Raw genomic sequence first — 19,762 nt, 5'->3', positions numbered from 1 at the left:
ATCTGAAAGCCATTAAAAAAACCAAGTGCCCTTGACCTGGACCAGGTCTGCGTCCTCTCCCTGAAGTCGCTAACTCAGAGGAAAGCGACGAGTGCTCAGTGTGTGATAAGAGGAGGGATGGAAGAGGAGTCATTAAAGCTGCTGTCTATTCCTCAGCGGAGATAAGAGGGAACTCATTCAGCCGGACGACCCTGGACGATTAAAGGGCCAATTCACCAGCCGTCAGTCAAGCCTGACAGGAGCCGGATTTAGCTTCAATCCAAGAACGAACAAAACGACACAATGAGAGGAGTTTCCTCAATACAGACCAACACAGAGGCCATTTAAATTCCATTGTCATCTAAATTGCAAACGAGGGCTTTCACGTTCATGAAGAGGGTCACCTTTAATTCACATGATGCTCTGGATATTTAAAACAGGACAAACCTTTAACATCAAACTCCTTTTGGCCCGAACACAACCGATACACACCTGCACTACACTGGAAAATATCTGTGGACACCTCCACATACAGATTCACTTCTGAAATGAAGGACATTGCTCAGGATAACACCACTGTACAACGCACACACAACACAACGAATACACACACACACATGCACAAACACACAAGGTAGTGCACTAGAGGCAGCAAACACACACACAAGTACACTGGGGGCAGCAAACACACACACACACACACACACACACACACACACTAGCATACTAGGGACAGCAAGCACACCTACACTAGCAAAAACACACATTAGTGCACTAAGCAGCAAAGACACACACATATACACACACACACACACACACACACTGGCACACTAGGGGAAACAAACACACACACACTAACACACTAGGGGAAACAAACACAAACACTAGCATACTAGGGGCAGCGAACCCACCTACACTAGCACAATCACACATTAGTGCAGTAGGGGCAGCAAAAACACACACACACACACACTAGCACACTAGGGGCAGCAAAAACACACACTAGAGGCAGCAAACACACACACAGCACACAAACTAGCACACAAACACACTAGAGCAAACACACGTTAGTGCACTAGGGGCAGCAAACACACGCACACCAGAGGCAGTGAAAATACAGACACACACACACACGCGAGCACACACCACACACTAGTGCAAACACACACACACTCACAAACTAGGTGCAGTGAACAGACAGACACACACACACACACACACGGTTGGCGAATTAGCTTTGGATCGCGAACAACACTCCAACTCATACCAAAGACATTGTACGGACCTCCATTTCTATAGAGAACACAGTTCCACTGTTCCAAACCCATGTCCTGGGGGCTTTACTGCCCTCTAACCCACACTGGACATAGAGCATGGAGACACAACGGAACAATAGTCGACTGATATTTGTAACACAAACAAAAGGTCAGTAACAATCGCATCATTTAACATCCTTGACAAGCACCACACTCCTGGACTCACCAGTTTCTCTTTGAAGATCATCTGCCTCAGCCACTTAAAGTCCAGAGGCTTAAAGGCAGAGAAGACGAAGAGGGAGTCTTTCTCATAGCGTTCAGACTTCTGGATTGCCCCCTCTGGGTAGGTTATTCTCAGGGTGGTCTTAGTGCCCACATCTCGGGTGTAACCGCTCACCGGAGCCTCGTTTAATCTGGAAATCAACGTTACGGCAGTGTATGAAAATTACAAAGTCAAAAAAAGCAGGGGAAGGGGAACAATATCTCATTTTCTTCATTAGAAAAAGTCATTAGGTAGCAGTTATCCATTTTTCAGCATCAGATACTGTGTACAGTCTACATTATATGTGTTTCAATTCTGATTTGGACCAGACTAAGGTTCTGAGACTAAGGTTTTTTCTTTGTGAATAATTAAATGCTGTGAATACTCACCTCACAACAACGTCATATTCATCGATACGAGATCCCAAAGACTTATTGGCCAGGATTCCTCCATTACCTACTATTATGCACCTCTTACAGCTCAGTCTGCCGGAGAGAAGCCATAAAAACAATCAATCACAACCTTAGAACCAATAATAACTTCATTCATCATTGTTGCTACACCGGCCTTTGTAATCCTGAAATCCCAGAAGGTCAATAAACTCACGTAATCCAACCAAAGTCATTGGGAATTCTGCACGGCAATCTTTAATCACGTCATTGATTTGATGTATTTTTAATGTGCAGAAACATAGTCACGACACCATGACACCGCCCTGCTTATGCTGTTCAAAATAAAGCCCCATTTCTGGTTTACTCTTTACTAATTATGATGACTATTCGCAAGGGTTTTGTGCAATAACATTCACCCTGCCCCTCATAAACTCACCTGTCAAGTTCTGGACCCAGTCCATAATTCTTCGTGGCAGTTAAAATATTGTCTATGATTCGTTCTGCAAAGGAAACACAGAACAGAATGCTCCGGTTATAATCAATATAACTCTCTACACCGGCCGAGTGTCAGCCTGCAATGTGACATGCTGGTTTTTATTTTTCTGAAGCATCCTGCTTCCAGTTTCGAGCTGCTTATGATGCTCAATATTTGATTCAAACACTGACTTGACGCTTGTGGTGCAAACACACTGTGACGGTTCATTCATAATAACTGCTGCTAGTTTGCACAAGCTTTACAGAACACTGGTAAAAGTCCCATACACCCTAATGAGAAACCATAATATCACACCTTTTGAGGATGTTTAATGTATATTATTATTTTCAGGTGATACTGCTTTTTGGAGAGAATCTGGCGGATCTGCTTTTGGAAATATAATATAAAACTGCATTAAGAAATCCAACCTAAATATGTGACAGTTTTGACAGCTGGTCAAGTAGCGGCACGGTGGCGCTGCTGGTAGTATTGCTGTCGCACAGCTCCAGGGTCCTGGGGTTGTGGGTTTGAGCCCTGCTCCGGATCTGTGAGGAGTTTGGTGTGTTCTTTCAATGTGCACATGGGTTTCCGCCGGATGCTCCGGTTTTGTCTCGTGTTGGTAGGTGGACTGGCTACTCAAAAGTGTCCCTAGGTGTGAGTGTGAGTGATTCTGTGTAGGCCCCAGACCCAGAACTGAAAAAGTGGTTACAGAAAATGAATGAATAATAGTATTTTTTTTACACCTTATGAATACACCTTAATAAAATGCGAATGTTGGTGATATTAACTTCCTGTTTGTGGCACATTAGTATATGGGAGGGAGGAAACTTTTCAAGATGGGTGGTGACCATGGTGGCCATTTTGAAGTCGGCCATTTTGGATCAAACTTTTGTTTTTTCAATGGGAAGAGGGTCATGTGACACATCAAACTTATTGGGAATTTCACAAGAAAAACAATGGTGTGCTTGTATCTTTGTAACTTTATTCTTTCATGAGTTATTTACAAGTTTCTGACCACTTAAAAAATGTATTTAAAGTGCTGCCCATTGCAACCCTCTTCTCCCACTCTTCACACACTGATAGCAACACCGCAGGAGAAATGCTAGGACAGGCTTCCAGCATATACTTCCCATATACTAATGCGCCACAAACAGAAAGTTAATATCACCAACCATTCCCATTTTATTAAGGTGTATCCATATAAATGGCCCACCCTGTAGATGTTCATCTTTAATGTATTTAAAGTTGAGAAGTTCCAAACACTCCATAGATAGACTGTGTGCAATTTATTAATATATTAATATGAATATTTAAACATATATCACAATACATTAATTAAAGCTATTCCTAACACCGACATTGCAGTGATCATGCTTTAAATATGAATAACAATTAAAATGACATTCAAATTATTTTATTAAGATACACCATGTGTGAACGCAAAGCTTTTTTATTTTCCAGTTTTAAATGGTTAAGATAGTAAACCAAATGTGTGCATTAATATTTAAAATTTATTTAGGGTTCACAACTGGACAATGCAGACTACTGTTGCACTGTTTTACATAAATGTTCCCGTTTTGTCAGACGGTGTTTGCATGAGTAATGGGAAATAAATGGGAAGCATCGTCCCTGACTCTCCGACGGTGGTCTGATGGAGAAAAGGCGGTGTTCCTGAACTCCGCTGAAAGGTTTATTAGGAAGCGGAATCTTGGTGATGGAAAAAAGCAGCCTGTAAAACAGGAATGTCATTTTCAAACAAGCACATTCCCGTGACAAACTCCACAATTTAAAGCCCTCAGATGCTGAGGGTGAGGTCCTGATGTAAATTTTACTCCGGTGTTTGGTCATAGTGATCATTCCTACGATGCCAAGGCTCAGTTTTCTGATACCAATGTGAGCTCTACTCTTCCCGGCAAGAAGAGCAGTAACGGCCCACATATTTATTGTTTTGGTGAACGTTGGATGTGTGTCAGGACAAGCTTTACAGGAAATATGGACAATGTTGTGACAAATTCAGATACAGATTTCAGAGGGGCTAAAGATTATGATCACTTAAATATCATTAGAGTTATATATAAATAGTTTGGAATAAACAGTGCTTTACAGACTAATGTTGTAATTAGTATCAATTAACATTTAGATCATGGCTGCCCTAATTTTATCTGAAAATAATAACTCACTTTATACTTTCCAAATCTTGTCAATAGAGTTGTGTTCTACGGTTTCTCATTTAGTTGAATGGGGGTTTACCAGTATTCTACAAAATAGCAGCTTATCCAACTAGGAAACAGTAGCTATGAAATATGCATTTGTGGGCGGAGTTCCCAAATGTGGGTGGAGGAAAAAGCTGAAGTGATTCACTCTCCCAGAGTTTCCCAGCAGTTCCTAGACTGTGTGTGAGAAACACAAAACATTAGAGAATGAAAGTCTTCACCAACAGAGGCTCATGACAAATGTGTGCACCTGGAATCGGGCAAAAATAAATAAATAAGCAGCATTACAGCTCCTAAAAAGCTCCTTCAATATCCCATTTCCCCGTCACTTGAAGGAAGTTTTAATACTGAGGATAAATGTTAGTCGAGCACAAAAGGCCAGTGAGCGGTTAATGGGGTAATGAGTCGCTCGAAAACGTGCTGATGGATATGGTTCAGCCTCGTCTAGATTACACCGGGAGGAAAAATGGGGTCGTTGAAAAGTAACCGGGCCAAGACTGAACTGGGGCAAACCTGGCGGGACACCAGAAGACCCTGCTCTCTTAGAGGACCATGGAAAATATTCAACTTAATTGATGTTTTAATAGTGTTCCGTTTGTGGAAGAAACTGAAACTGGAATTCAGGACAAAAAAAAAAAAATAAAATAAACTCATATCAAACTATATTCATTACAGTTGTGTACAATTAAAATGATGCCTCAAAATATAATATCATTGACAACAAAGAGACATTTTTAACAAAACTTGTTTAAACTTCTTATTCAATCTTCCATTCAACCTTAAATAGTGCAGCAGTTATATTCTGTCATCTCAGCTACCTTATTCAAATTTGTTTTCAGTTGCACCTTAAAATGTGCTGCAGATCGATTTAACTCAGCTAATACATTCCAATTCCAGTTCCACCTTAAAAATTGTACAGCAGTTACATTCTGCTGCCTTCTGTACATATTCAGTTCATATTTTTCTCTCTACCTAAATGGAGGTAAATATTATGTCACTTAAGGTGGAACAGATACAAATAAACAGCTTATGCACCAGAATGTTACATCTTAACAGCTTAAGGTGGAATGGAAAATTTGAATAAAAAGGAGCTTTATCTTCATTATTCCTTGCACTGTTTCTCAACCTCATTTTGTACCATAATTTAACAGATCAACCCCCCCACACACACACTCCCAGCCCCTACAGTTACAGATACTGACAAAGTGTGAGGAACTTTATTAGAGCGCCGTCTCCTCTTCCGGTTCTCAGAGAACACACTGATAGCTGGAATTCCTGCTGTAAGCAATATTAACCATAACTGTGGGGATAATGATTAAAGAGACACAGGGAACTCCAGAGCTCAGTGTTTGGACGAATCGGTGACAGCTGCCATCAAGCATCACCGACTCCAGAGTAAACAGTGTATCACTGCAGCAGGTTCCTTAAATAAAACCTGCCCAGAGCAATGGCTGCTAATCGCTTTCAGATAATGGGATAAACACTTCATCCAAGCATTTCTCTGTCCAGACAGAGTGAACGAAGCAACCCCTCACCTTCAGCACACTGTTTGGGCGAAGAAAATCAGAGTGTGACTGATGGGGGAGAGGCCTGGGTGTCGTACAAACACTTCTGGAATGTGGGAAGCAAGGGGTGGGATCAGTTTCCCAAAAAGTATAAAGTTTTAGCAGGTAATATCATTTTAAAACAACGATAGTAATTTTAACTTAAAATTACAGCTTCAAAATCATTGTGATGTTCTACTGTAATAGGAAGCTTTATTAGGGAGAGTAGAGTCCCTGTCCTTTATAATCTGGGCTCAGCGCCACAGAAACTGCACTATGGAACTTCTGGGGGAAGGTAGAAACCACCCCTACAAGACTGCTGTGGGGGGAGCCCAGGAGCCAAAATGCCCAAATCTTACATAGTGTTCCTTTAAGATATCTTCTGTAAGGTATTAGAAGGTATAAGAGTGGATTAGTAGAACATAGCTGTGCTAATTTTATGGCATTCCGTCCCAGAAGCATTACTAATGTCAGATACTAACGCTGCTTGGTTACTTCTTGATCCTAAAATATCCTCAATCACTTCAGTGGCTCAGACCTAGGGGGATGTATAGTCTTCTAGCTGACAGCTAGCATTGGACACAGTGAACACAGGCTGCTCCAGTGTGGCCCACTTATTTCATGAGGTTCTACTGATGTTAAACAAACTGAATCACTTTGTCAATGTTTTCCACTGCATGGTACTTACTCCACTCAGCTGGTCCCTGGTATGTTTTCCACTACCAGACCCATGCCCTGAAATGTATCCGGTGTCATCACAAAACCTTGTCTTTAACGGCAACAGCAGGCTTTGGAAACCACAATAAAGGCGGCGGTAACGTTAAGCATTGTTTACTTATCGTGTATTGGCCTGTTGTTGTTTTTTCAGACTTAACAAAGCTCCATCATCAATTCAGACAGATCAGAGTTTGTTCCTTCCTTGCTGCAGCGTCCAGCTCTTGCTGCATTCTTTTGTCGGCCACCGATCCATGGAACATTTGAACCACGGCATAATTTTACAAGCTGCCGTTGTGAGTAAGATAAAACAAATTTGATCTCTGCTGTAGCTGGAGATGGAGAGTTGGTGCTGGACGTCTGCATTGCGTGGCATAAAGTGATGACTCTCTCAGGACAATCAGCACTCTTCAAGGTTTAACATGTACTGGTTTAGTCCCTACTCGGTTTGTTATGAACCACAAGAGGGCAGGGACTACTATAAAAACTAAAAACAAAACAAACAAAAAAATCAGTGGAATGGAAAAAAGCCAAGTACGGTTGACTGGGGACCATACAGTGGAAAAGCACCATTATAGAAGCTCAATCCACTCATTTTAAGCTGTACACATGAAGACAAACAGATACTGGCCTCTGCTCCTGTTTTGTTTTTCCATCAACAAAAGCAAGACCAACATTTGAATTGCTGTACAAAGGTACCTGCTGTGCTCAAGTAAGTTGATGGTTGATGTCTGAACAAAAAACCCAAAGGAAGAGCCTCAGCAATGAATCACCAGATGCACACAGAAAACCTTCCCATATCCAGCGGAGGAGTCCACTGGCTGCTCTCACTGACTCATCTCTACTCACTCATAACACTTTCAAAATTGCACAATGTGGGACGACACTTTCAAGTCTTCGTTTACAAATACTGGCCAGGAAAGAGAAACCAATCCATGAAAAGTCTCGACGTGTGCAGACTTATATAACCCACCGTTCCCTAAATATGTTCTTGCTTTGTTTGTTTTAGGTCGCATTTTTCTCGTTCAAACTGCAAGAGTCATACTACATTTTGGCCCTGTGGACTATTCTGAGTCCAGCAGTGACACTGAGGCGTTTATAAACTTCAGGAGCACTGCTGTGTCTGATCCGTATTGTATCAGAGCAATTTAATATATAAAAGTTTAGTCTGATCACTGCATATCAGTTTTAAAAGCAGAGAAACCACAGTAAAACAGTCACACACAAGTGAATTAGGACACTTTTTGGTACACGAAAAAAAAAAAAACCTAAACAAACCACAAACAAAGAAAATGGCAGAGAAATATAAATAAAATAATATGGGCCCTTTAATTCAGACTAATCCTCAGAGCAGAAACCACAGCAGAAGCCGTAGGTGGCCAAAGGAACAGTGTGCACTAAAATTGTCAGCAGAGAGACTGCTATTTTTACATCCTGGTGCTTTGTGCCGATCTGTTCACGACCCACACGTATTACCTCTCCGAGCGAATAAAGCTCAAAGGGAAGGAACACTGCTCCCACGATCCGTGGAGAAAAGAGCAACCTGGAGTAATGTAAACATGCCTCTTTCTCTTTAGAAAGACCCTCGGCCCAAAACAAAGCTCACATTCAGCTCTGAGTGCCGTCAAGTGCTGGAAAATCTGACAAACCGCTGATCTTTTCACAGGCTTTCGGATCTAATCACAGGTTGGAGCAGCTGTGCGTGACGATGAAACACGTATTCACTCGTACAGCGCTGGAATACACCGGTGACCTGTTCATTTAGCACCGTGTTACTTCACAGCTCCCAGGCGCACTGCTGCTCAGCGGCTGGCACAATGGGACCCTTCTTCAGCAGGTATTCTTCAGGAGCGCTGTTCTTCTTCTTTGATTCCCTAATCTTACAGATCCTCACTGGATCACTGGGAGAACTCCACGATGAACGCACTAACACCAGTGTTCATTTTGGCTGCTGATTTGGATTTGTATTTTTAAGCATAAGTTTTAAGTTTAGTCTTTTTGAAATGTGTATTAGTTTCAGATTTTAGTCATTTAGTCACACACACACACACACACACACACACAATATGAAATGTTTTACTGAATTAAATTTTTTCTTGGATTTTACTGGAGCCGCCTTCCCATTTTTTTGGCAACTCAAGCATTCACCTCTTTTTTTATTCATTTATTTGTTTATTTCTTAGAGCGGGAATCATCTGAGATCATCTAATGTGAGCTCTGAGATCATCCACAGGAACAGTAAGGAAACACCCAACTATGCATCTTTAGCCTACTGAGTAGTTTCAAACGAAAAAGATTTTAATGCTGAAAATATTATTTTACATTTAAACCTGTATAAAACACCCCTTCCATTTTGTTGGCTACCCACTGTGGGGTCGCGCCCCCCAGGTCAAGACTTGCTGAAATACACAGGCGTCTGATACGAGAGCCACGTACAACACATCAAACCTGTTACATCTAAAATGTCTTTAAACAGAAGAAGATAAATATCACATACCCTGTGTCTTGAATCCAAATGGAGGTAAAAAGTTGGTGACTTTCGTTAGTCGCCTAAAGTTTCGGTCAAGGAACATTGGAGCAGGCTTCACAAACCTGTAAAAGGAAAACACTCTCTAAGACACATAAGACCCCAGACAGCCAACAGCAATAGAAACTGGCACTTCACGTCAGAAGCGGTGCAGAAACCGAAGGGCTTGTTTCATCCTGTGTTTTCAGCGCAAAGAAAGCTCAGTGGGGGTGTTGTTTCACAGTGTGTGGGTTGGTGGGCTACAGATACTCACTTTAATATGAATAAGCTTTAGCAAGGGAATTTGTCTTAATATGACTCCTTTAAAGCTTTCATTTCTGAGTGAGATGATGAAACTAAGCTCCCCTTTCGATTCAGAACTGAACAAGTGTGGTTTCTGAATTTTTCAGGGTCCTGCAGTACATACTGCCATGCACACTAGAGTTTATTACTATATACGCATTTATAAACTGAAGAAAATAAGAATAATAATAATAATATGTTACACTTAAATAGTGTATATATGTTATATATTATGATTATTATTAACTACAGGGTATACTCAGTCTCTCAGACGTAATTTTATCTTATCAAACACACAGACTCTACATATTACAGTACACTACAGAAAACACATTGCAGAATATAGGCCCATGCAATCAGAATTAATACAATTTAAAAAATAATGTACTGAACACGCAGCACTACTCTTCAGTCCAGACATCTGGAGCCCAATGTTGAATAATGTTTAAATGGGCGTTTGTCTGTGAGAGGTCAATGTTGGCGGTGGGTCTCTGCTGTGACCCTGGTCAGAGTTTAAGACAGCAGAGTTACAGCAGAGTTAAAGCAGCAGGCATCAATCACTGACCCCTGAGCTGAGCCACAGGTCATTTCCCACACACACACACACACACACACACACACCTCACTTGGCTTCTGGAAACACAGCGCAGGATGGACGCTCCTGCCTCTGACCCACGTCCCTGTCCACCATCCTTTATCCCCCAATGGCTTCTCGGTGCATTAAAACAACACAAGTGGGGAATTTTTATGGAGGTGTTAGGTTTAATTAGGCCCAGAGCACAGGGGACAGGCTGAAGTTGATTTATAACAGTGTCAGGAATCCTCAGTAGACATCATCTACTGGCATGGACATTAAGCTGGACAATTTAAAGGGGACGAATTCTACCCGTTTTACAAGTGGACACAGTTCTATGGATTGAGTCAAAACCCCACAAGCCCTACAGCCTTTCAGTCTAAACAGCCCTGTTCAGAACACCCGCTTTCAGCACCTGTTCTTTTAAATGATAACGAGCCGCTCGCTGTTCCCCCCGACCCTGAGCGCACAGCAGTGAGGAGCAAGGAGCAGAAGCTCTGGTTTTAGCCGATTATTCTCGGTTCTTTCATCTCGGTTCTCACTCAGTGCTCTTATTTCTCAGCGCTCATTGTTTCTGTTTTGCTGCGTTTAACCTCGTCTTTGCGCTCTCACATAGAGGTGGGTCCAGTGTTGTGATTGGACAAACTCGGATGAGGGGGCGGGGCAATTCTACAGTCTCTGAAGTGATGCAGAATCAGAAAGGCTCGTTTTATTCCATGTTTTCTGACATAGCCCAAACATAGAACACTGACTGGGTGGTTTTGTTTCACAGTGTGTGGGTTGTTGGACTCCAGATTCACACATTAATGTGCACATATACCGAACAATGAATTTTTCCCCCTTTAAATGGCAGGAGACACCATTCTCTGCTTTGAACTCTTTATCTTGTGCACAGGTGGAAATGCTATAATCTATTTTTGGATATGTATGTATGATGTAGGTTGTAGACACAACTTGCAGAACAAGAGATCTGACAGCAAATATTGTCCATATTACTGTCCAACTGATAATTAAATAGATCACTAATATCTGCCAGTAATATCGACTAGTCAATATATCAGTCATGCCCTAGATACCACAGGGTGGGCCATTTATATGGCTACACCTTAATAAAATGGGAATGGTTGGTGATATTAACTTCCTGTTTGTGGCACATTAGTGTACGGGAGGGGGGAAACTTTTCATGATTGGTGGTGACCATGGCGGCCATTTTGAATTCGGCCATTTTGGATCCAACTTTTGTTTTTTCAATGGGAAGAGGGTCATGTGACACATCAAACTTATTAAGAATTTCACAAGAAAAACAATGATGTGTGACTTTATTCTTTCATGAGTTATTTACAAGTTTCTGACCACTTATAAAATGTGTTCAAAGTGCTGCCCATTGTGTTGCATTGTCAATGCAGCCCTCTTCTCCCACTCTTCACACACCGATAGCAACACTGCAGGAGAAATGCTAGCACAGGCTTCCAGTTTCCGTAGTTTCAGGTGCTGCACAGTTCGTATCTTCACAGCATAGACAATTGCCTTCAGATGACCCCAAAGATAAAAGTCTAAGGGGTCAGATCTGGAGACCTTGGGGGCCATTCAACTGGCCCAAGACGACCAATCCACTTTCCAGGAAACTGTTTATCTAGGAATGCTCGGACCTGACACCCATAATGTGGTGGTGCACCATCTTGCTGAAAAAACTCTTCCCATTGAAAAAAACAGTCATTGGATCCAAAATGGCTGACTTCAAAATGGCCACCATGGTCACCACCCATCTTGAAAAGTTTCCCTACTCCCATATACTAATGTGCCACAAAAAGGAAGTTAATATTACCAACCATTTCCATTTATTTAAGTTGTATCCATATAAATGGCCCACCCTGTAGACCTACACATCCTTTAACCCTGCTGTAACTCAAAATATTTTCCCAGATTCACTTAGTAAATATCCTGGAAGGTCATTCCCCAAACACCATCCTGAGTAAAAACACTGGTCTAACATCAGGTCACACTAGTTGAGGTGTTTTCATATTGAGTTCAGTCCAAAAGCCTAAAACGATCCCAGAACTCGTCAAAACTCTGATAAATATACATCAAGAGGGGCTTCCCTGGGCCACGCGCCATGTTTTGTCCATTCAGCCTCGATGTGTGGACACAGACTGGATGTTTTATAGCTCTAATATCTCAGAAGGGCTTTTCCTCCCCTCAGGCACTTTCAGGCTTGAAAACATCATGAATGGAGTGAGAGTGAAGAGCACAGAGCTTTCCAGCTTGGACAAACCCATACTGTCATAAACACACGCTCAAGGTGATGCCAAAGTCAATCATTCATTAATTAGCCGCACAATCAAGTTTGATTCTACTCTAAACAAACTTCTCTCTTTCCTCTTTCAGCACAAAGCCTTTTAGACAAACTTTCCGTAACTGAGATACATGCACGGAAGTACACTGAGCTCCTACTTGTCTTTGACATTCTTAGCAAAATGGGTTTTTTTATATGTCTGTTTTAGAAATATGTACATTTATAACAGATTTACATGTTGTATGTTTAAAGCAACACTGGGTAGAATTTTTATCTTAAAACTACAGCTTCAAAATCACTGTGATTCTGCACTGAGCTGAAACAGCAAGAACAGAGTCTCTTTCATTGCTACTTTAGGCTCAGCACTGCAGAAACTACACTATGTAACTTTTGGAGGCGGGTAGGATATGGATCATATCATCATAACTTTTCTCATTTTAAGTTTCTTTTCCCTCCGGTCTTTCAGGTAATGTATGGATTGGAAAATATACTATACAACATCTAAATATTGTGTTTGGCGATTACTAGGGGTTAACAATCTTTATGTTTCCAGGATGAGGTGGAGATTTGAATCTGGACTGGACTAATATGAGCAGACGAGATTTGGTGAAAACCAGTATGTAGAAGTGGAAGAGGAGAAATACTGACATGGACAATCTGGACAGAAATAAAAAAAAAAATAATATAAAATAAATAAATAAATAAATAATAATTTTAAAATCAGCCCAGGGCCTGAAGGACATTTAACCCTAGTTAAGAAATGCTGCTGAAAAGATGATATAAAGCCCAAATTAACTGAATGAAATATAATTAAGATTTTAACCCCTTCATCCCCACCTTTAATTACAAATCATAACATGTTTTAACTAAAGAATCCTAGGAGAATGTTTTCCCATTTTTTAAGCTCATTGCTCTCAAGGGTCTACAAACTATATGTATAAAAAACTGAAGATAAATGAGGAGGAGGAATAAAGAGAAAAATAAAATCAATAGAAGGGAATGTCAGAGTGTAATGACGGGAAGCGATGCTTGGAGATTAATAGTGCGACTATTGGCGAGTGTCTAATGGAGGCAGATAAAAGCACGTCTGTTTCACACACTAATTGCATAAGGGCCAGAAAAAGTCCAGCAGAGTGAGGAGGGAAGGAAAGAGCCACTCTCCTCGTATCACCTGACCGAAACAGACGCACAGAGACCTTGCCAAAACAAACCCTGATTAATTAGCAAGTCGCTTTTGGGGCTCAGGCAAAAAAAAACCATATTATAAATAACTGGGTCCGAAAGGCTGTGGGTTCCTCGGACAGACCGGGGTCTGCTTGTCCCGAACAGGAGGCCGGAGCACATTGTGCTCATTTCCTTGCGGCTATCTCTCACTGGGGGCTGTATTTTCATAACCGCCCACTCGAGTTCACCCCAGACATTTGATTTAAGACTCAAATACAAACAGTTTGGGGAGCGGGAGAAGAGGGAGGTGTTGAAAATAAATTGGATTCCAGGGGTAGGCCAAGGACTTTCTGCGTTCAGACGTTCTCTGGTCTAGTTATCCCTGAAACAACTTGAAAATACTAATCCTTCTGGGACGAGCGAGGTTTAACCCCCTGGGCTAAAACTAATGGAATTTAAACAAGTAGCAGCTAGAGGTATCCGTATCAAACACAGGTGAATTACACCAGGGAACTGATTCAGTCAGACAGAGAGCTACAAAAAAAAATTACAATTTAAACCCCTGAAACCTACTCTCTGAATACAGTACCAACCTCTCCGCCTCTCGCCTGCAGCTGGAAAGCCCCGCCCAATGAGTTAGTGTGAGATATGAAACCTAGTCTGTCTGAATCTGTGAACTTTTTCAACATTCTTTTTGTATTACAAAATACAAAAAAAGTACCTGTAGTGCTGGGCAGTATACAGGTTTGTTGTTTAATATGAAAGCCTATCCATATCTGGAACGCAGGGTGGTTGAAAACTGTTTCACGGGACGTTTTTCATTGCTGCGCCGCTAAACACTTATGGAACAGAGCACACGTATTAGTGGAGCTGTTGAGCGCAGTGAAAATGGACGGGGGAAGTTTCTGCCGTGTCTGTTGTCTGGAGGTACTTTGAGTTTAAAAGGTCAGACGTGGACCAAACAAACACTTACTGCAAATGCTGTCGAGCTAAAATATCAACAGTGTCATTATTGTGAGTTGTACATTGTTGAAATTTATTATTATTGTTATTATTTATTTGTTTAATTATTGTTATTTAATGAAGATATTTGGGACTTCTTCAGTGCAAAATAACATTTGACAAGCAGCCCTGGCTACTTTATATCTAAATACCTTTTATTTGTTGAAATATGTTGTAAATTAATGAAGTTTAAAAAAGTTGTGAAAAGAGTTGTGAAAATCAGCCTATAGTTTTGAAGTTGTCTGAAAAGTGTGTTAAATAAAAGGTGCTACATTTTCACTGCAACTGTCATGCCATATGATTCCATCACTAATTTAGTGCCACCCTCTGAATGGTGTGATAGATGTAATACTAAAATGGAAATGTTTCTACTGAAGAAATTCTTCTCACAATCAATACGGTTAACACGTCATACATGGGGGAAAAAAAACGTCAAATACCATGAAACCGATATAATGTGACATAAAATTTAAAAAAATAATAATAATGTGGGGCAGCACGATGGCGCAGCAGGTAGTGTCACACAGCTCCAGGGGCCTGGAGGTTGTGGGTTCGATTCCCGCTCCGGGTGACTGTCTGTGAGGAGTTGGTGTGTTCTCCCTGTGTCCGCATGGGTTTCCTCCGGGTGCTCCAGTTTCCTCCCACAGTCCAAAAACACACATTAGTAGGTGGATTGGCAACTCAAAAGTGTCCGTAGGTGTGAGTGTGTGAGTGAATGTGTGTGTGTGTCTCTGTGTTGCCCTGTGAAGGACTGGCGCCCCCTCCAGGGTGTATTCCCGCCTTGTGCCCAATGATTCCAGGTAGGCTCTGGACCCACCGTGAACCTGAATTGGATAAGCGGTTACAGATAATGAATGAATGAATAATAATGTGACATAAAATTTTGATCATACCACCCACCACAATAGACCTGCAGAGATATACCTTTATTCGATCAAAAAACTATCTTTGGAACAAAAATATTTAAACGTCAGATTAGATGTTTTTTCACGTAAACATTTAAAGCTATAGTTGAATTAGATCTGTTTTCATTTTTGGCCAAAATCTGATGAACATGAGGCACTGTATTAATATTTCCTGATAAAAAGAACCAAAAGAAAATTTTGGTTCTTACTTAAAAAGAAAAATCACCATATTAATACCATTAACTCTCCATCAGAGACCGGAGCGCCATTCTCTGTCTAGTAAAAGCTTGCATTGTGAGATTTAAGACATGGTTTTGGAAGCTGGGTCGTGTGTCAGCGCAGCCTCAGACCATGTCTGTAAACATGCCAGTATCATAATCATCTCTTAAATAAACATTATAATTTAGCAAAGTTATACTAGGTCCATTTTCTTACTAATTACATTTTTCACCATAATCCTCGTTAATTAATGTGCACAGCTTCTGCTAGTAGTAGAACTACACTACAATTAGTAGTAATAGTAGTATTGCTATTAATGCTATATGTGAAGTTTTATTACATAAAGTCTCAGCTGGAGAGCTCTACAGATTCAGGAGTGTGACCCTCTGAAAATAAAGAGTCAGGGAGAAGCTTGATGTGCCATGTGTTAATGAGTCTCACTTTTAACACCCTGTTTACACGTGTGCTGTTAATTGGACCAACATTTAGAGCGCCTGAGCCTATAACTCCATCACAGTTCTGCCCAACGAGCCTCTCCCAGCGCAGGCTGGAAAATGTCTACTCCGTTTCTTCATCAACTCAAAATAAATTTATTATTTGATTTTCCAAATGCAATGAAGTCCAGAAAAAGGCCAAGACTGGGATTGCCAAGCCTTCTGGTGCATAATCACAACAATTAAAATAAAATTGTCATCCTCCATTGCTCACTAGCAGCTCAACATGAGATTCCTCACACAGACAGTTTACGCGTGTGGTTGTGAATGTTCCCTAATAATCAGATTAACTTGATGTCCAGTTAACACCAGTGACTGTTTGGTAAGTATTAACTTATATAACCCACCAAGGGAGGCATCCGCTCCATGAGGAATCCCATCAGTGACTAATCCTCCATATGGTTTGAGGTAGAAATGGTTCATTCATGGGAGGAACAAAAATAAATCATTAATAATGGCAATTAAAATGTCCTCTGCCACTGTGGTAAGGGCCGCTGAGATCTTTCAGTGAGGGCCAGGCTCTCGCGTGATTGGTGAAGACGTTATTTCCAAACACTCCGGCAGCGATGAGAGAATAATGACTGGACGTGATCAGTTGTTGACCCTCTGTGGTAACGGAAAATATAAGGCTTTACATTAACAATGACTGGTTTTTGCCCCCCCCCGGAGGATGGACCTAAAGATGGAGAAAAATGGAAGACGGACGCACGCAGAGTGACATCATCGTGTGTCAGAGAGTGTTTGGAGGGTGTCTGATGGAGGGAGAGAAGTTGAGTCACTCCATCTCCGCAAGCACTTTCACCAACGGTAACAACAGCTGCATTATGGTCCGAGTAAAAGCAAAGGAAACGGGTGTTTTCCGTGGTGGGTCACACATTATCTCAGATTTAGGAGATCAGAGGCCTAGCCTTCTGTTTGGTCAAGGATATTAAGAGATTCGCCTCGGGGGGGCTTCGTGGCTGAGGAGTGAGGTAGTGTCCCAGGAATGGTGCTAACCACAGAAAGAATGGAAGGATATGCACAATTCAAGCTGGAAAAAGTTGGGAAATGGAGCGGAACTGCAAAAAGCAACAGAAATATCGGATTTCATACAGCTGCTATTTGAAGACTGCAGTTGTTTTTGCATTAATTGACAGATAATGTTTTGTATAATTCAGAGCAGATAAATGTAAATAAAAATGGTGCATAATTGCAAAGCTGCAAAAGAGCTGTGTTTCCCTCCTGGCATGACTCTGTGTACATTTAGACAAGGAAAAACAGCACATGTACCTTGTTTCATACCCTTGTTTGTGATGTTTGTGGATTGGCGACTCTAAAATGTCCATAGGTGTGAGTGAATGTGTGATTATGTGTTGCCCTGTGAAGGACTGCCACCCCCTCCAGGGTGTGTTCCTGCCTTGCGCCCAGTGATTCCAGGTAGGCTCTGGACCCACCGTGACCCGGAACTGGATACGCGGACAATGAATGAAATCAGTTTGAGTGTGTGTTTTGTCATCGGCCCAATTTTCATTTTGTGCTGTGTCTTACACAGTTAGCAGACACTTTAGAAATTCTCTGTCCCCTCATCTGAGTCTGTTCACAGTGCTGAACTTACATTTATGTGAGAGCGCAAAGACAAGGTTAAACGCTGCAAAACAGACACAACCAGCACTGAGTAATGAAGGAAAAAAGGAGAACAGAGATGAAAGAGAACCAAGTAAAAATGGCTAAAAATGGCTCCTACTCCTTGGTCCTCACTGCTGTGTGCTCAGGGTCAGGGTGAACAACGAGCAGCTCATTATCATTTAAAGGAAAAGACAATGAAAGCAGACGTTCTGAACAGGGCTGTTTAGACAGGGGGAGAACATTGCTGTGGAGCTCGTTGGGTTTTGACCAAAGCAGGTCACAGGTGTTTCGTTAAGAACCAGAACTGTGTTCCAATGCAGTTAAGGAAACATAATCTTCTGTAAGTGCTTCATTTTGTTTAAGGAGCTGGTAGGTCCGGAAACACACCCTGAACTGAGCACCAGCTCATCACAGGCAAAGTATGCTTTATTTCTAAAAAGTCCTATGGTCTTTAAACATGCATTATACGGTTATTATTATAAATTATTACTTTGGGTAGATGACGCTCATCTTGGCCGCGGCGTATCCAGGCTTGCAGGCTCCCCTGCTGAGGTTCCCGTACTTGGACACCAGGTCATCTGACCTATAATCACAAAGACAGTACATTAAAATATTATAGAATATTCACAATATTTTTTTTTGAATATATTTGCATTTGGCATTAAACACAGGGAAAAATACAAGTGCCTTCATTAAAAGTTAGAGCAGTTTTTGTGAGCCAGAACTAATCTAAGAATCTAACATATGGCTCAGTACCATCAAATCCTCACAGCAAATGTTCTAAAATCTAGTAGAAATCCCTTGTAAAAGAGTAGAGACTGCTGCTTGGGCGAAGGAGGATAAAACTCCTGATCAGTGCCCTTCATTTCAGAAGAAAAATGATGGAGTAGTATTTCTACACCTTACTGTACACCATTACACCGTCCCCTGGCACCACATCCTAGTTTGAATAAAGAATGACTTGGGAGTTTCAGAGAGGAGTGCTGTTCTGTCTTTGACACCTCTGCTGAACATTTTCCCGCAGGTTGGTGAATGTGTAGATGAGCAGACGAGCGGAGAACTGAGTTCCTCTAAACTCCAACACCACAGCGGTTCATTAATAACATGAAAACTCAGTGAGAGCAGTTCAAATAAACAAGCTGCAGGCTGGCAGAGCACTGGAACAGTGTGTGTGTGTGTGTGTGTGTGTGTTTTCCATTTATATTACATTTTGGGGACGGTCCCCACTACGTACATCGATTTTAATGTGAACACGATTCATGGTTAGGATTACAATTATATTTAAGATTAAGGTAAGGGATAAGTTTAGGATTATGGTGAGGATAAGGCTTGTATTTATGAAGAAAGTAACAGCAAATCTCTAGAAAATGGTTGAAACAACCCTTCAAAACTTCATTATCTTCCAAATACATTTTTCAGAAGATAGACATCCAATGGAACTTAAGATGAATATAATTTATTCCAAGAAATTTAGCATCATTCCCTTTGTTAGACATTACATTAAAACAAATCTGTATGAGTCTGTGTAAGTGTGTGTGTAAGTGTAAGTGTGTGTGTGTGTGTGTGTGTGTGTGTGTGTGTGTGTTTGGGGGGGCAGTATGGAAGTAGGCGAGGATGGACATGTGTTAGCTGGACCACCTCAGGGAACATGCAGCTCTCAGTGTGTAGCACCATGTACTCATTAGAAAACATTTGATAATTCTGAAGATGCTGAATTCCTTCATTCATCTTGTGACACTGCCTCACGTTGACTTGCTGTATTAAAAATAATGTCTTACACAGTTAAAATACTCATGTGTATGGAGCTAAACAACTGACATATGATTTTGAATCAAAATTTTGTATTTTTACATTTTATTTGT

General features: G+C 41.2%; 1 protein-coding gene across 1 annotated transcript in view; it reads right to left on the bottom strand.

Annotated features, from left to right (window-relative positions):
* LOC136679723 (CMP-N-acetylneuraminate-beta-1,4-galactoside alpha-2,3-sialyltransferase-like) overlaps positions 1–19,762 on the bottom strand; it is a 91,733-nt gene that overhangs the window by 40,822 nt on the left and 31,149 nt on the right. Inside the window, exons 6-10 of the mRNA XM_066658389.1 lie at positions 18,391–18,483; positions 9,333–9,427; positions 2,326–2,389; positions 1,887–1,982; positions 1,462–1,648 (exon numbers count right to left, since the gene is read on the bottom strand). Of these exons, the coding sequence (XP_066514486.1) occupies positions 1,462–1,648; positions 1,887–1,982; positions 2,326–2,389; positions 9,333–9,427; positions 18,391–18,483 (535 nt within the window). The remainder of the gene's footprint in view (positions 1–1,461; positions 1,649–1,886; positions 1,983–2,325; positions 2,390–9,332; positions 9,428–18,390; positions 18,484–19,762) is intronic.

This window comes from Hoplias malabaricus, chromosome Y (genome assembly GCF_029633855.1).
Source record: "Hoplias malabaricus isolate fHopMal1 chromosome Y, fHopMal1.hap1, whole genome shotgun sequence".
Classification (NCBI taxonomy): domain Eukaryota; kingdom Metazoa; phylum Chordata; class Actinopteri; order Characiformes; family Erythrinidae; genus Hoplias; species Hoplias malabaricus.
The sequence above is the reverse complement of the archived record's forward strand: the minus strand, read 5'-3'. Positions and strand labels throughout refer to the sequence as shown.